At 42.3% G+C, this 17683-nt stretch overlaps 1 protein-coding gene across 3 annotated transcripts in view; it reads right to left on the reverse strand.

The window, feature by feature from the left end:
• Window positions 1-329: 329 nt before the first annotated feature.
• The window catches only part of phkb (phosphorylase kinase, beta), a 28396-nt gene continuing 11042 nt past the window's right edge, over window positions 330-17683 (reverse strand). For 2 of the 3 annotated variants that reach the window (XM_085907711.1, XM_085907710.1), the window contains 22 exons: window positions 17085-17282; window positions 16304-16361; window positions 15944-16021; window positions 15714-15872; window positions 15497-15591; window positions 12054-12109; window positions 11875-11968; window positions 9132-9215; window positions 8178-8282; window positions 7447-7529; window positions 7235-7325; window positions 7083-7141; window positions 6827-6989; window positions 6410-6491; window positions 6271-6328; window positions 4216-4306; window positions 2859-3064; window positions 2461-2595; window positions 2115-2244; window positions 1904-2011; window positions 1456-1596; window positions 330-1387 (listed from right to left, as the gene is read on the reverse strand). In XM_085907711.1, the coding sequence (XP_085763837.1) occupies window positions 1250-1387; window positions 1456-1596; window positions 1904-2011; window positions 2115-2244; window positions 2461-2595; window positions 2859-3064; window positions 4216-4306; window positions 6271-6328; window positions 6410-6491; window positions 6827-6989; window positions 7083-7141; window positions 7235-7325; window positions 7447-7529; window positions 8178-8282; window positions 9132-9215; window positions 11875-11968; window positions 12054-12109; window positions 15497-15591; window positions 15714-15872; window positions 15944-16021; window positions 16304-16361; window positions 17085-17282 (2412 nt within the window). In that variant the 3' untranslated portion in view covers window positions 330-1249. Of the gene's footprint in view, window positions 1388-1455; window positions 1597-1903; window positions 2012-2114; window positions 2245-2460; window positions 2596-2858; window positions 3065-4215; window positions 4307-6055; window positions 6147-6270; window positions 6329-6409; window positions 6492-6826; window positions 6990-7082; window positions 7142-7234; window positions 7326-7446; window positions 7530-8177; window positions 8283-9131; window positions 9216-11874; window positions 11969-12053; window positions 12110-15496; window positions 15592-15713; window positions 15873-15943; window positions 16022-16303; window positions 16362-17084; window positions 17283-17683 lie in introns of all 3 variants that reach the window. The other variant, XM_085907712.1, reaches the window with a different exon arrangement.

Consider the following 17683-nt stretch of genomic DNA (forward strand, 5'->3'; position numbering starts at 1 on the left):
CATTTTGTTTTGTAACTTCGTCTAAGTTTTTTTTTTTTTCAAATAAATTATTTTTCTGCGCTTCTGTAACTTTTTGCCAACATGTGCCTAACAAGATGTTTGCCTTGTGTGAAAAAAGTTACGTTATATACTTTTACTATTAACAGTGGTTAACTTCTGTTTATAGCCTGTCAGGAGTAGACCGACAGATAAAGTTTCAAGAGCCTTAGCCTTAAAAAAAATTGCAGAAAGTCAGCCATTTTGGTGCAAGGCAGACATTTTAGCAGTATTTTAAGGAAAAACATACAATTGTTGATGAAAATAATAAACAATATACGAAAACACTTTCAAATTAGTATTTATTCTTGTATAATTGCCACAGAGCAAAATAGAAATATCTGCATGCAAACATGACACGTTAAACATTTAGCATGTATGCAAACACAATGACGTAATTCACATTCAAAGTTGATTTCTAAATTAGCAGCAAAACATGCTTCTGACAATAATCATAGGCACCATTATGAGCAGGACGTTATGAGGACTTGTCAGCTTCTTTGTAGCTTGCGTCAGCTTAGCTTCAGCCTGGCTAATAGCTAGCATTGCTATGTAAACTCACAAAGGGGATGCGGTTGTTTGGATATTGATTGATTGATTGATTGATTGATGTTGATCAATATCCAAAGCCAGTTTTACTTACCGCGATAAAATTTGTTAGGGATGATTAGACCCATAACAATGTCTGAAATACTCGCCAGACGGACGACATTAAATTGTGAAAGATTTTAGCTGTCATTATTGCGTGCGGGTGCAGCAAAACATCTGGTGACCAACCATAAAAGGCAAAAATAACACAGCGCACCCTGGAATTATTTCATGATTCAGCACTTGTAGTTTGAAACAAACAGGTCGCTTGCTCTTTTAGTTTGTGGAGGTCATTTTGTCCAGTTCCATATCTTAGCTTGTTATATCTAAATAAAGAGCAAGTCGTTCAAAACTTGTCTTGCTAACCATTTCTGAAACATCTGCCGAGTGTTATGTATAAAGACTAAAAAAATGCTACTAGCTGCCCTTAATCGCAAGATTCTCAGTCTTCCTCACTTTTACGCTAAGGCTTAACAACCAATATGACTATCACGTTTACTACTCAGTCTCCACCGTTTAGCTTTCCATCAATCACGTGGTGTTTCTCCCCTATTAATATGCACTCAGTGCATGCTGATCCAAACAAAGTAGCGAGCCGGGTGGCGGAAAACCAGCGTCTTGGCTTCTAGCTGACAGAACACGGCTCGTCCTTGCAGGGTTTCATGTCTCCCTGCAGCAGAAGGGTCATGACGGCTTTTGTCAGGTAGCTGGAAGTGCCCCTCCGGCCCACAGGCGGCGTATTGTAGAAGGCCTGTATGTCGTCCTAGAAACACGTCGGGGAGGAATATGCTGAGGTTTTGAAAAATCCGAGGGGAGCGGAAGGTTTCCTACCTGCTTCTTGACGTCTTCCGAGCGGCTGCGATCCCGTTGGAAGTCGGCAAAGGCTTCCTTCACCAGACTGTCCAGGTCCACTTTGTCAGCAAAGTCCACTTCTGGGTTTCTCTCGAGCACAATGGACACCACCATCAGCAACTGCTCACACAGTGACAGATACACCATAATTAATTGGGAAATGAGGTTAAATTGTCCATACATATTTTTAATAGATTTTTAGCCACAGTATCTTTTTGAATTTTTCAGAGAAAAATTAAACAAAAGCTAATTATAAAAAAGTAATTATACTCTGTATTGCAGTGATTTACTTATAAATTTACATATTAAAACCATTTTCTTTTATCTCACAGCAGAAAATATTTTTCATTTGAAAAAAAATCAAAGTACAAAACGGAATTAATATTGCATCAAAAACATTATTAAGTCAAGCCATTAAGTTGTTTACCTCCACGATGATCTGTCTGAATTCAGGCAGGTCGATGCCCTTCAGCGTGTCCTCCACCAGCAGAGAAAAATTCATCTCATACATGGTCATGTCGGACAGCGTCGGTTGCTACAAAAATATAGGAAATGAAAACAAATGATCAACCTTTGGTCCAAGTACTCCACCGCAAAGATGCGTTAATGCACCACAACCAAGTCTATCCAGCAAGTACCTGCGGGAGGTGGGTCCCTCCCACCAGAATCCCATTGGGAGTCCTCTCCAGGATCTGCCAAACCCGGTCGTAAAATCCCAGAGGAGTTCTGTTGAGCGAGCCGTTGATCTGCCGGCGGTGGAGCCAAGATCTGTGGGAGGCGAGACCAAGCCGAGTTGAGGAAATTGTCTACCCGACTTGACGAGCATTTGATAAGATCACTGGGAAAAAAACACTTGGATGATATTCCCTAAAGGGTTTCGGCAGATAGCGGAAGATGAATGTGTTAAAAATCGATAACGATTAATTAAAATTAGAGAGGATTACGCAATGAGGAACAGCACGAATGACGGCTACATTTGAGTACCTGCCCGTGTGCTGAGGTTGCAGCACATCCAATAGGAGCTGCTTGATATCGCTTGGTGAAAGCTGGTAGATGTCCTGGGGGGGCATGTCTCCCGCCCGGATTTTCAGCTCTTGTTTCATTGCTTGGACAATCCACCTGTGTACATCACGCATGAGGAAGAACATTGCGGAGTAGCAGTGAACGAGGAGAAAAAAAATCCCGTCATTTACTAGCTTTTCTGCACTGCGGTGACTGCCATCTAATGGTGAAAACTGTTATTACAACAAAAACTGCAGAAAAAGGTTTTACAATTATTTATCTCCCCTCAGCTCATTTTGGTGATAACAATCTGTAGCTGGTCCAATTTGTCGATGCTTGGAGTACTGACTTCAACCCGGAGAAGAGATCATAGAACCAACCCAACTCGGATCTTGAGCATGCCGCTGAAGAGCTCGGGGCTGTTGGAGATGATCCACCCGATGTGGATGACCAACTCCTGCTGCAGGACAGCCTCACGCTCGCCCCCTGGTGGACAACACTTGCTGTAGATGATACCCTGGATGACGCTGGGAGACAGCGGGTTGGAAATCACTTCCTCCTCATGGCCAAACACGCCTAGGGTCACCTGGGGAAGAAACCCGCATAGAATTAGAAAGGTCTCCAGATATCCAGAGATGGGGGGGGGGGGGGGGGGTCATGCCACGTACATGCAGCCATCTCCATTTTCCATACATTATGGATTTCTAACGACTCACTGAATAATCAACCTTCAACTTGACCGACAGCAACTCAGAACTGTTCTTTTAGTGCAATCACAGTTTGCTTAGCTTTGAAGAACCTTTGCGACGAATTGTCAATCGAGAACTTAATATCAAAACTTTAGAGAGTTTTTGAATAAACAGAATGTCATGAAAATTTGTTCCTGATCAAAACTAAGAGAAGCGATCCCCAAATTTGCAAGTAGGCTATGTCAAGGCAATCTATATGCAGATGCACACCTTGAGCTACTTGAGCATAATGAAAGGCTAAAAGTGCTCACGCAGCTATGAAAAAAAAAAAGTAAAATGAAAAATGAGGCTAGATAAGCGAGGCACTCCAAAAGAGGAGGCTAATCTGTAAGGAACACTTGGGACGAAATGGTGGAAGCACTCTCGAAGGGGTCATGAGAGGATCAGCGGGCACGTACATGGCCATGAGACGTGATGAATAGCGAGTGCACATGCGGTGACCAATACTTCCCGCAGGAGGAAACGGCACGAGGAGCTCCAACGTGATTTCAGTTTTTTGTTCTTTTTTTCTCTCAGTGAACATTAAAATGAACAATAGGATAAACATAGAGCCAATCAGTCATTGTTGTGGTATTATGGCCACGCCGAGGAGAACGTGTGAGAATAAAATTGGATGAAATTTTGAAAAAAATAAAATTGAAGAAATAAATATGAATTAAAAAAAATACAGAATACAATATAGTACAAATTGAAAATTTTATGCACACACATATATATATATATATAAATATATATATATATATATATATATATATATATATATATATACCAAAATTAAAACAAATCAAATCAAATGAAACAACAATAACATAGAAATAATAAAAAAATAAACGTAGAAAACTGGGAGACAGAATTCAGCCCTAAATATTTCACGTCTCAAGATGTTTTTTTTAGGGGAATTAAATTTGGAAGATGTTTGACTTTTAGTCAGAAAAATCCAGAAAAACTTCACCCCCAGTATCTCCCTGGTGCCCACGTGTCCACTTACCTGCTTGCCATGCACTAAAACACTAGTAATACTGGGAGCAAGGCTGTCCACCAGCTTAGTTAACAGACTGGCGGCAAGACGGACAACGGACCTAGTGGGCGAAAAGACATTGGACGTCAGACAAACAACGCAGCTCCCAATCTTGCCTTAGAGGATCTTACAAGCCAGGTGTGAACAATTTGCCATGGAAAATATACATTTACGTGGAAGTTAGCTAACATAACACTCCAGAACAGCAGGGGGCAGTACATTGACAAACCCCTGTGCTTAAACTAAAATATAACTTGAATAAAAATTACTATCATTTGATGCAGTAGGACCTTTTTAACGTCCGCCCATGTGGCAAAAAAATTCAAAGTTTTGTCCAATTCTCCTTATTTACCTCCTGAAAGTCAAAAATCAACTGAGACAAATGGAGAAAATATCATTTTCAGCCTTGATGAAAACGTAATGAATGACTAACAGTCAACCGGCATTTTCTAATTATTCATGTAAGGCAGATTTTTTTTTTTTTAATCATCCGTATTTTAATGTTCACTCATTGCGTTTGTTAAATTGGTCTTCAGAGTGCCTCCTCTTGCCTGCCTCCGAGGGTGAAAAGCAGCTCACGTTGCCACTGGCAACCGCGGAGCAGAAGCCATCGTCACAGAAAAAATTTAATCATTTCAATAATAAGCTAGGATGAATGCCGAGTGTGTGTTTGTGTGTCGGTATACAGCACGGGAACACGAAAAGCGCTCAGATGAATCAGAAGCAACAGAGCCGCGGCGTTTTATGAGGCATGATGTGGTGTCAATCCGCCGACACTTTGTTGGCCAACCTATTTCAAGCTTCACTTGCTGGCCAATGTTAGGGAAATGAGAAAGTAAATTGAACCCAGAGCGCTGATACCATTTCCAAGCGGGGGCAAGGGAGGGGGGAGGGAAAAAAAACAGCCTGGGGGCTTTCTCCTGCCCTTTTCTCTTTGGCATAATCACATCTCACTGCTGTGTGTGCAAATATGCCTTCAGCCAATTAATGCAAAACAGTAGATGGTGTAAAGTTGTCGTCGTCAGTCCAACGACAACACACAGACACACAATGATACACCAGCGAGCGTGGACACACATTTGCACACATCTACTGGGTTTTGGTCTACAGTGAGTAAGGTCAGTATGGTTTGGGATTGAATTGAATATGATGTACAGTGGAACCGCTAAGGAAGAACATGATATGACAGAAGTTGGACGTTTTGAGCACAGGAAAGTAAACTTGGATCAAATCCCAAATTCAGGAGGAACAGTGGACCAGCGCTATATTCTCAGCAGAGTCCTTGAGGAGAAATACCCATGTCGCTCTGTGAGTTCTGTAGGGGTATGAGGTACTAGAACCTCTGAGACAGGTCGTTAAATCCTCGTATGACCAAAGTCAGAGATTGACCCAGTGAGTTGGATTTCTTTCCAGATGGGGTTGAACTGGTCACTGATTCCGTTCACTTTGATGGAAATAATTTGTGTGCCACTTTAAAACAGCAACCAAAAACAACCATAAAAAAAGGAAGAGGGAGACTTTAGAGGTTCCCCGGTACATGTTCCAAAAATCTTCTCCATCTAAAGTCCAAATCCCCGTCGTTTAGCGCCAAAAAGTGTCACAGCTGTGTGATGGGTAATGAGGTGAAACCTAGCTAGCTGGCTAGCTAGCCAGCAAGCACGTTCAGCCAAACTCACATAGGCACGACGACTTTCGCAACATGGTCAATTTATGGACACGGGCAGTTTTGATCCTAGCTTGTTAGCCCGGCAGTAAGCAAGCCGCTAACGGCTAACATGCAGACTCCGCATTTTCTGGCGGAACCCGTTACCTGCTTGCCCTTCACGAGTATGGAGGTAATGTGAGGCGCGATAGAGCTGGCCAACTTCTTGGTGATGGCGGCGGCATCGCGCACCGCCTGCCTGCGCGCCGTTAAACAAAACAACCCGTTAAATGTGCGTACGTGCGTATGCCGGTGTGTGAAGGTGTGTGAAGGTGTGTGAAAGTGTGTTTGTGTGCGCGCATGCGTGCGTGTCAACATCAGACCAAAGTTTCCGGGTGCCGGCTTGTCGGTAGATCCTCTCCAGTTCTTCCATCAGGTTCTCTGCAATTTAAACACAAACCAGTGAAGAGAAAAAAATAAATGCCTCTGCAAATAAATTCCATTTCTCTGAAGCCATCTCACCATCCTTGGTGAGAAACTGCGATCCTTCCCTCCTTAGCAGGATTCCGGCGAGTTGAGCCTGGCTGGCCAAACAATCGCAATCCTGGACGATGGCGAACGCAAAATACAGTTAATCCATATTGTGTGTACAAGAATACAAAAGCACGTTTTTACCAACTCGTGAAAAGCTGCCATGAAATTGAAATGAGGCGTCTCGCATGACGATAATGGATAATAGCGCGTATCGCCTCATTTCCATGGGAATTAAATGAGGAATATGCATGAAATGGGGGAAGATAAACAAGGCATTCTCATGCACGACGGCGAGCGAGTCGCTCTCAACTTTTTGCTCGCTTCCACTTTCAAGGACACTTCATTAGGTACGATTACATGCTATCCAATACAATTGTATCCATTACAACAAACCACTGGACTCACATGGAATTTCTGGAGGATCTCGTCGGTGGGCTTGTTCAGCCATTCTACCACGCTGATCTCGGGCTGCTGCTCCAAGTCGGAAGCGTTGGGCGTGCTCGTCTGTCGCTTGACTTTGGAGTGTTTGGGAAGTTCAAGCTCCTCGAAGCTCTTGAACTCTGGGATCCTTTTGTATTTTTTTAATCACAAATGTTACGTGTAACTACGGTATACCTAATAAAGTGGTCAGCCAGCATACGGTGCGAGTATTGATTCTTACTCGGCCTCGTTGACACGCAGGAAGTCCAGTTGCTCCACCACGGCGCCTGAGATCAGTGTCTGGGTGATACATGCATCATCTCAATATCATCGTCTTTATCAACTTCCTTTGCTATCATCATCCTCATCTGGAGCTTGAGACAACGCACAAACCTGAAGTCTGTCCACATGAACTTTGACCCCTCCGACGTGGCCCTTCTTGAAAGACGCCAGCATGTCCAGAACCGGGTTGAAGCGACTTCCCCTAAAGAGATGACAATAAACCGTCTTTGCATTGTTGCACGGAAAAAAATCGTCAAATTCCTTGAAATTGCCAATTAGATGTCATTTTCTTGCAAGGAATAGATTGTGGATGATATATTTACTTGATGTTGTCCTCGTGGATGAGCACCAAGAAAAGAGGTCGTCCTTGCATCTTCCAACACTGCTTGATGAACTGGAGGGCGTTCTGCAACACAACAATAACATTTGGAAGAATTTTTTTCTCATTATGGTGGAGTAAACAAGACTTTTGAGTCCAACAAAGACCTAAATTATTGTCATGATATTTGAAAAAAAAATTCCTGGAAAAAGATATTTATTCTAAAAGCAATACAATTTATTTTTCAAAAATATATGTAAAAAGGTGGAAAAAATGACTTCAATGATAAATGATTTAAAAAAAAAATTCTATTTCTGTTTATTCAAAAACCAATATGATTTATTTTTCTCAAATATATGTAAAAATGTTGGGGAAATGACTATTCAATTTTTTCTCAACAATAAATCTTTTTTTTTTTTTAAATATCAAGGGTCTAAGAAAGAACATTTGGAATAATGATCCAATAAATGACGTCCAAGCTGTGATATTATTTCTGCCATTAGCTAGCTGTTAATCAGAAAAATGATGTCTGTCATCAATTTAGTTGACAATTTGATGTGCGCCGTTATTCTTGATGCGATCGTAACCGTTTTACGGCAAGCCTGTCCTTTAAATAAAGGTTTAGGAGCAGTTAGCCCACTATAAACCTTTCACATTTTTACCATTTTGACCTTCTATGAGAGCCGGGGAGAAGGCCACGGATGAAAGTTTGTCCGATTACATCGGCGTGCATACCTTAATGTCATCAATCAGCAGCATGACATCCTGAGAAAGGTAAAAGTCGCTCAGATCAAAGACGATGGGGTAGCACACCACCGTCTTGCCCAGGATGCGATAAATCTGCAACGCACAGAGTAAGACGGATACTCGCAAGGAATCGCATATACATTAGTGAGGACGGCGTATAAAATCCGTCATCAATCTTACGATGGAGCCAACCCGTGGGATAACATATTCACACCCACACACACACAACGAACACAACACGCAGGCACACTGACACAAAATGATGATGTTAATGCCCTCTGGCAGGGAGTCGTTCGCCCTCCCTCCATAAATGTAACATTATAATATTATTTTTTGCGCTGACTCGGTGGGAGGGAGTCGAGATTCATAAGCGGGACGGCGGACGAATCGCGGTTCATTTTCGGAGGCTGACGTACGATAATCTATTATCTGTTCAGAAAATGGTTGCGAGTACTCTTAAGTACTATTGAATCTTTTTTCATAACAATATGACAACAAAAACCATTTGACTTATTTTTCTTAATTTTCCAAAAGTATTTTAAAAAAAATTTGGAAAAAAAAACAAGATTTTATCCCAGAATAATTATTATAAAATATAAATATCATAATTATTCTATTTTATATTATGAGATATTAATATAATAATTATTCTGGTCATATTTCAACATTTTTATACTTGGATTCAATTTTTCATATATAATTATTAACCTAAAAAAACATCTTTTTATTTCCAAAGCTCACTTAAAGGGAGAGTTGGCAATTTGAAAGAACTAAAAAAACACTTTGTCATATTCGTTAAAACCAAATTAATTCAACCTACACTAACATTGTGAAATGAATTAATAATGTTGTGGGCCGCATGGCTTCACCCAGCTGCAGCCTCCGAGCGCTCGCCGACGCGTTGACGCGGCTGAGTGAATACAAGTGAGCGTGTGAATGTACCTTGGAGGTCCCGATGCAGCCCACGGGTCGATCCGGACGGCCACTCAGGCCCAGCTTGTCGTTGACAGCCAGGAAGCGGTACGCCTGCAGGAAGACACGTAAAACCCATCGGAATAAACTCAAGTGGTGGTCGGGACAAGTCATCCGGTCCCCAGCCGAGAAATTCCCGTTGCTGCGGAAATTACCTTCGCCCAAGCAGCGCGGCCACCCACAGCTATTGTCATTATCATGAATGCTTATGAGATGTGGCGCTAATGAAAAGGTCCCTGCTATGCCATTAGCGGCGTCCTTAGCGGACCCCCGCGGAGCTTAAAGAGCAGCAGCAGTATGTTGATATGTGGGATGGTGTATGCAGGCATTGTGCCAATTCGTTTCGCTGTCCGATCTGGGCTTCTGGGCCAGCTCCGGCGGTCGACATACATTTTAAACAACCGTAACCTCTCGACTAAGTGCATTAGCAATTACAAGGCTCCTCTGCAAAAGGGCAAAGAAGAAGACCAAGGTGGTGGCCTTCTACTTCGACGTGACTCCGAAGCGTTTAAAGACGATGTGGAGATGAGCAAAGACCCGTGTTTCCGCTCTGCTGCTAAAAGCCTCTTTTGTATCATGGGCTGTCACGTTGGAAGATGCAAAGAGAATTGAGTTGGACATTGATTCTGACCCCTCCCGCTTCTTCCTCACCGCCACCTTCAGCTCAGCTCAGAGGTGTGAAATCCTCACCTGCTACGTGAACAGAATACATCAGCCCAGCAGCTTTCTTGCCCTTGAGATCAATTTGGAACGTTACACTTGAAGGACACCAAGTAGAAATAAACAACTGAGAATGTGGTTGCACAAGTGTGCACACCCTCTTGTAAACGAGCATGTGACTGGCTTCAGAATAAGACAAACTTAACTCGCCCTAATATCTCCCTTTAAGATGCACATGTTAACATTGAATTGTCCCCTGCAGTTCACCAAGTCAGTCAATGGGTGGTGCTGTGCTCCTCTGACGCAACTCCTGTGAAAAATGCACGGGCTAAAAGGTTGTTCCAATTAAAATAAAACACACAAGTAAGTAAAGAGCAGGGCAGTGCATTAGAAAAAAAAAGAGGCAGCTGTTCATTGAGGATGAAGCAGAATTGTAAATGCATGTGAACACACACACACACGCACACACAAGGAGGTGAGAACAACCTCTGCACTCTACTCGGCTCCCATATGGACAATGCCAATGAGGCAGCTGGTCTACATTGATTTTAATTCACGTGAGTGCATGACATCACAAGAGAGAGTCCTGAGTAGGAATATTTTCTAGATGGTGAGTTTACAAAAAAAAGCAATGGAAAGAGATCTCTGTGTTTTATACTGGCACCCGCTCATGATCACAGACTTACAATTACTTAGTTAAGGTCAGTGCACTTGGCTAGGTAGGTGTACATAGAGGAGAAAAACCTGGAGGTAGGTCGGTAGTTTGGTAAGCTAAGGACAGGAGTGTAGTGGGAAAGGTACACAATCTGTCTATAAGCCTCATTAAGTCTGACTGTGGATGTTCTCATGTACGTTCCCTTCCATGTTCTCATGTGTGTTCTTCTGTTTTTCACGGTATGCTTCACCAAAGCTTTCATCCGTTTAGAAGGATTACACAAGAGGCAGGCTGAAGCTCAGGAAAAGTCCATTAAGCGGCAGGCAGAAAATCGAAAAGTGTCTTTACAGTTATCCACTCTACAAAGTGCTCTTTTAATTTGTAGTCTGAACTAAATCCCGCCGCTTGCTCCGTGATTCCCGCTCCCCCCCCCCACCCTCGGGCAGGTAAACAACGCACAAGCGGAGTAAACTTCACACCGAAAGGTGTTGAAGGATCTAGAGGAAATGAGACAAAGTGGCAATGACGACCGGCCGCCCAGTTTGCCTGTGATGCTTTTCTTCTTCATCATCATCATCATCATTGGATCGTTAACTTCACTTTCTGCCGAATCATCTCTGAACGCTTTGGCTCCTGATAAGGACTCTGCGAGATTATTGATCATACGCCGCAGGAGATGTATGGATTTAAATGCAGTCTTCCTTGTACTGACTTTATACCGTATGAACGCATGCATGCAGATACTTGAGTGTTGCCATGCTCACAATCGCTCCAATTCTACACATGATTTTTCTTCCCGGTAGAGCATCAATGTATGACATCGAAATGACGACGACTGGTCGTGGCCATTATGCTGATCAATAGTGGTTACTAAGTATGGCAGCGCGGAGGGGGATCAATGGCGTGGAGCTTTGATGAATGTGACAATCAAGATGAGGAAAGGCTGCTGACATCCAATCTGACTGATTGCGGCATTGATTAGCGCCGCAGCGGTGTCGATGCTATTTTTTTTTTTTAGAACTCCTCCAATTACCGTAAACACAAAACAAAGGGGAAGTAGCTTAGCGACGCTAACTTGCGAGTAGCACTTGAGAACAGAAGGCAATCAGTCACACAATGTTTACCACTCAAGTTCCAAAGACATGTTTGCCTTGACTTGCTGAGATGAGAATGAAAAAAAACTTGAAACTTCATTACACACAAGAAGTTTGATCAAGATCTGACCTTGTCGAGTGGAGGTCGTTACGTTTTTATGGGTTCGAGTCATGACAAAGAAAGCCGAGCAAAATTCTTAGTGCTTAGGCTGCCCTCTCAAGATTCTGTGAAGTTTAACGTCTTGGTCATAATCTCTCAAATCTGCTGCGTTCAGGAATAAGTGTGTGTGTGTGCGTACATTACCTTGACCAGTTCCTGCTGAGGCCAGATTTGGATGGGCTCCACCTGCTGTGGTGTCTGCGTCTGAATACCGTATGTGTTCAGGAACACCTGCAGTCTACACACAAATGCAAAAAAAAAAAAAATGGATGTATAAAATCATCTACTTTGCACAACATGCTCACTTAAGACTTGAAATGTACCTCTGGCTCTCAGCTATCAGTGACACGTGGACCACAACATCATTCTCTATGGGGCCCTGTAAGGGACGAAAAAGTTAATTAAGTTCATAGAAAGCTGGGGTGGTTCATCGGTCAGGTAGAGTAAATGTTTCACTTCCCAACTATTCAAGCTTTCATAACCTTGCGTGAAAAAGTACTAGCCCGCTAAACCTAATAATGGGTTCGGCCAACCTAAAAAAAATCTCATCTAAATCTTGCTTTGAACTTTGAACCCTTGTTTTGAACCTATTTTGAAACCCTAACCTTGGCTTTGAAGCCTGGCTTGAAACGCCAACTACATAGCGTAGAGCTCATATAAATGTGCTAGCAGACATCTCACTGTTAGCGTTTCAATTATTTTCACGTCAAATCTATTTTTTGTTACGATACCTGCCGATTGGTGTTAGTCGAAAGCCAGTTGGCATAAATCTTCAATCATTGAAAGATTTGGAACAGAAAAGTTTGCATTGAGCACGTCTCAGTTTCAAGGTCACGTTGCCTCCCAGTGTGTGAGCGTGGAATCACAAAGGAATAAAAAAAAAAAAAGACTTTCACACAAAAAGTTGAAGCAGGAGAAGGCAGCCCCATTCCTCCCCACCCCCTCTCGCCATCTCCGTGTGAAATGAAATATAATCCCCCTTCCTTTCATGCCCCCGCCGGCGGCGAGCCGGTGCCGAGAGATTCGTATTTTTGATGAGGGCATTTGAACGTGTCGCAGGTTTAACGTCAAAGAAATGATAAGTCATGGATGGCGGGACGGCAGGTGGAGGAGCGGCGCGGCGCGTCGGGGATGTGTTCAAGGGGTCGTAGGATGAGATTGTGTAGTTGTAGAGTCGGTAAAAGACGGAGGAGGAATATTATCCCGCCCTTGAGAAGCTTTAAGGGTAAGGCAACAACAGAGAAGACACACTATGTATTCATAGAAAATCTCCATGTCTTCGAAGACGTATTCATAGAATATCCTGTGGTGAGATAAAATGATGAGGCTTGATCGGTCCTTTAAAAAAAATAATGCCCCGAATAATTACAATGATTGTCTCACCTTGGAACTCTAAGCCGCCCGGCTCAATACTGGAATTGTAAAACCAAATGCTGAAATTGAAATAAATTGATTTTTATTTTTCTTACATTTCAATTATTTTCAATGGAAAACTGATTTAAGTCGAACCGGTACGATTTCCCCGCACTGTACGTGTGTGACAGCTACATTAACTGAGGCTACCATAGGCTGCCTCCTAGCATATACTCTCCATCCATCCCATCATCGTTGACAGTGATGCACCTCCACGCCGGAGGGCAGTAATGCAAGAATCAAGTGCAGCAGGTTGAAATGTTTTCTACCTGCCGAGGCGTTTTCGGCCCCCGCATCACTGCAGTGAAAGGGCGGTAACCATGACGACGTTGCGGGTAGTCTCAGGTGCGTGATGGAAAAGAATCAGATTTGGAATATCCACGATTTGGAAGGAAACAAATGCAGCAGGTGCCCCCGTGAATGCCAAATGTCATGATCCGTCTGGCGTTATTGAAAACGTGTGACTGGAATACGGAGATAAGCGGGACACGCTACATAATGTATATTTTGTTCCTGATTTGAATGGTGCTAACAAATGCTAACGCAAGCAACCTTTTGCTCCGATCTGGCAATGATTTTAAAGCAAGGATTTTGATATTTGGCAGAATAAAATTAGATTAATTAATTAATCGGCCGATCAAAATAATATACGTATTATGACTTTATTTGTGGTTCTGTAGCACAATAAAGTTCAGAGTATCAACAAGCTGTTTCTTATTTTTGTCATTAAACTTCACGATATCAGCTTTCGAGATGCGACGTCGACTGTAGATCTGCAGTTTTCTTCTTTTTTTCACTTAAATATCTTCTGACATCTGTGATAAATTTTGAAGAAAATAAAAAACAGTCAAAAAAAAGAATAAGCCTATAACATAAAAAGTGGCAAAGGCAGAGTGTTTCTTTCCTGAGGGAGTAATAAAAAGCAGGTATCAATTTGAGCTATGAGATTTATTCCAAGGAAGTCCACAATCGGAGAAAATCGGGTGTTATATGTTGTCTGACATCTCAAAATAAAATTGGCCGTCAGATTGAATCTGTAATCATGACTGGCGAGGAAGAGCTTTCCCTAGTTTTGCAGCGCTATTATTTTCAATAGCTTATACGCCATTTTAGTTGCCATTTATGTGATGCAACGTGGCAGCGCTGTCAACGTGTTATTTACAACACGCAGTGGCGGCGAGCGTACAAATGAAGACGACTACTCCGTCACGTGTGATCGCTTCATTTCCTCACAGCGGCCTTTTTATGCGCCACTCCATGAAACGCATTGATGCCCCTCAAGCTAAATGGACTGGAACACAGCACACTGGGGTACACGCGTGCACACGCATACACGCGCAGGTCATCTTTCGTGCTGATGCATCCGCCAGGTTATATAACAAGACATAGTGACACCAACTGGATAATATTAATATGTCGCGGCCCTAAAAAACATCCGTTGACCAGGGGGATACTACCTAACGAGTCAAGTGTGGAGGTTCACATCTGGGACCCCTTATATCAAACTTTCATTCGAAATCCGTGTTTGCCATTCATAAAATAAAATACATAATAGTACGTACATATATGTAACAAGAATTCATCACCCTTGTTCTGCCCAACATTTACATGCCTTCAATGGCATCCAATCGGGCGCCATCAGCGCCTCGCTTGACCCGTTTTCCCTCCCTCACAAGAGGCACTAAGCGGCCCGGGACAGATCCATTTATCTCACTCAGATAATTCATCGAGCGGCCGTGCTGTGTGTCTGTGTGTGTGTGTGTGTGTGTGTGTGTGTGTGTGTGTGTGTGTGTGTGTGTGTGTGTGTGTGTGTGTGTGTGTGTGTGTGTGTGTGTGTGTGTGTGTGTGAGTGTGTGTGTGGGCGACGGCGTTGCTGCTTGCTCATGTGGAGGAATTTAACGCCATCCATTTAATACTGCATGAGCACTCGCCCGTTTGGCCCACTGGAATAACGCGCCAACCCTCCAATCCCTTCTAATCTTACCTATGTAGTACATTACGGATATATCTGCTGTGTCGGCATATTTCAAATGGGTATGACGATATAACACAAACAGAAAAAATTGCAAAAACTCTACCGCTGGAAAAAAACTGTCCGTGTCCTCTGTTATAGTGTAAAATGTTCTAAAAAAAAATTTTCTTTTTTTTTAAAATTCTATTATAAAATATCTTTTTTTTTAAATTGTGATATTTTTTTCTTTTTTTATCTTATTATAAAATACATTTTTATTATAAAATAATGTAAAATAATGATATTCTTTTTCAATTTAATTTTTTTTATTTTATTGTAAAATACTTTTTTGTGATGTTTTTTTTTCTTGCGAGCAATGACAATGAGAGCATTGAGGCTGACCTGGTTGGAGTAGCGCATGCTGACGTTGCGTTGGTCTTGGCGAGGAACATGGCGATGGATGGGGTCGATGTCCTTGGGGCTGATCAGTTCATCAACTGGGATTCACATGTGGTCATGGACACGCATACGCAGCAGTTTCAAACAAAAATTTAAAAACCTTGGAAAATATTGTGCAACTGCTAAGACATCAGCAAAAAGTGAATTTACTGTAGCTCACCAAGCAGCTTGGCTATGTTGTAGAGCGCTTGTCCCCAAAGGAAGAGCTTGCCATCTCGCCCGGAGTTGCTCGGGAAGCGCTTCTGGCTGCCGCGCTTGGTTTGCTCCGCTTCTACAAAGTCCGCCGGCACGTAGTAGTACTTGGGCACCACAGCGTGACCTGGCGTGAAAAAACAATCACTGAGTCATCACGTCGGCCAAAAAGATCCCACCACTCATTGATTGTCTTGCCTTCAAAAGACTCAAAGATGATTGGCTGAAGCAGATCCTGGTATTCTTTCACCTGAGCCTGGTTTCCTCGAAACACCCCTGCACCAAACACACAAATATTCAGATGGATGTTTTTATGCTTTTCCTACTGACAAGATAATATGTCAGCTTCTAAATATCAGATTGTTTATCAGCTCGATTAAAACGAAATGCCAGTGGAGCCGAGAATACTGATTCTTTAAATGACATTTCAAAACGTTATTTTATTTCAAAGCCTTGCACTAAATTTCACACCTTGTTAAATTCACGATATTCCGGCATACAAAAAGAGTGTCACTGGGCTCAAGTTCCGGGCTCCCTGCGAGCCAATGTGAGGCTTACCGTCAATCATCATGAAGATGAAGAATATGGGAAATTCGCACTCGATCCCATCAAAGAGCTGTCGGGAGAGAGAGAGAAAAAAAAAAAAGGATGGGAGTGAGGTTTTATTGCTTTTTTATTTCAGCGAGGTGAGAGGGGCCACTTTCAAGCGGCTGACAGTTGAACTTTGGTAGGATGAGATGAAGATTTAGCCTAAAAGGATCAAGGTAGAAAACATACTTTATTTTATAGGGTTAACAGTTTATATAGACGTAATACACTTATTTTTCCTTCGAAATTCTTCGCACAACAGGCGAAAATGTCAATGTGAAAACAGAATGTTCAATAACATGGTGAGCTGCATTCACGTCTTCAAAGCGCCGACTCGCCGCTTGGTCTAATGTGACTTCCTGGCGTGAAGGTGCAGCCATGCGTGTCGTTTAAATGTGTTTGCGCGGTGATAAGCCACCGCGGAGGACGTGGGAGGTTGCGAGAGGAGACGTGAAAAGATGAAGAAGGAAAAGGTGACGGGAGGAGATAGAAGAGCCAAGCTCGAGACCAACGTCCGTGGAGGTCTTTGGATTTTTTTGGTTTGTGCACTTAAACTTATCAACTCTTGCTTTGGGACAACCTTGACTCAGGGTAAGGTTTCAACCCATAATTTGGTTTTGAAGCCTAGGGTTTTAAAAGAGGCCTTCAAAGAAGGGGTAAGGTTTCAAATTAGGGTCACAATTTCAAGTGAGTCATTGAAATTTTTCTTGCAATGCTAATTCAACTACGACATACAAAACAAGCGCACTACCTTCATTTCAGCAGATTTGTAGTATCGGCGCTCTTTGTCTTCGTTGGAGGTACGGTATCCGTCGCGGAGGAAGCGCTTGAAGCCGTATTTGCCACGCAGCTTGCGGACGATTTTGTCCAGTGTCTGACTGTAAAGTGCATCGTCGTCCACGGCGAAGGCGGGGTAGCTGATGGTCGGAAGTAAGGCTGCATCTGTGTTCTACCAAAAAATAATAATAATAAAAATAACAAATAAATGAATGAATTTATTTATTTATATATATATATATATTTTAAATTAATAAATTCATATATATATTAATTTATATATATATAGTATATATATTTTTATTTTTTTCCCAAGTGTAGAGGTGTCACCAAATTATTACACTACAAGTTGTGGACTGTACTGTAAAATTTTGAAAACCTGTTTCTTAGCAACTATGAATTATCACCAGAGTAAAAAAAAAAAAAAGTCAAAATAAAAAGTTCACAGCTCTCCCTTTTAGGTCGTGGCTTTCCGTATTCGAGGCGGGTGGTCGAGTGTGTTACTAAATGGAGTATTGAATTCCAATCCTCCGTCACAGGCCAAGGGTCCTGATGTCATATTAATATTTTCGT

Source organism: Syngnathus leptorhynchus, chromosome 3 (assembly GCF_054491065.1).
Source record: "Syngnathus leptorhynchus isolate UIUO chromosome 3, UIUO_Slep, whole genome shotgun sequence".
NCBI classification, from domain to species: Eukaryota; Metazoa; Chordata; class Actinopteri; order Syngnathiformes; family Syngnathidae; genus Syngnathus; species Syngnathus leptorhynchus.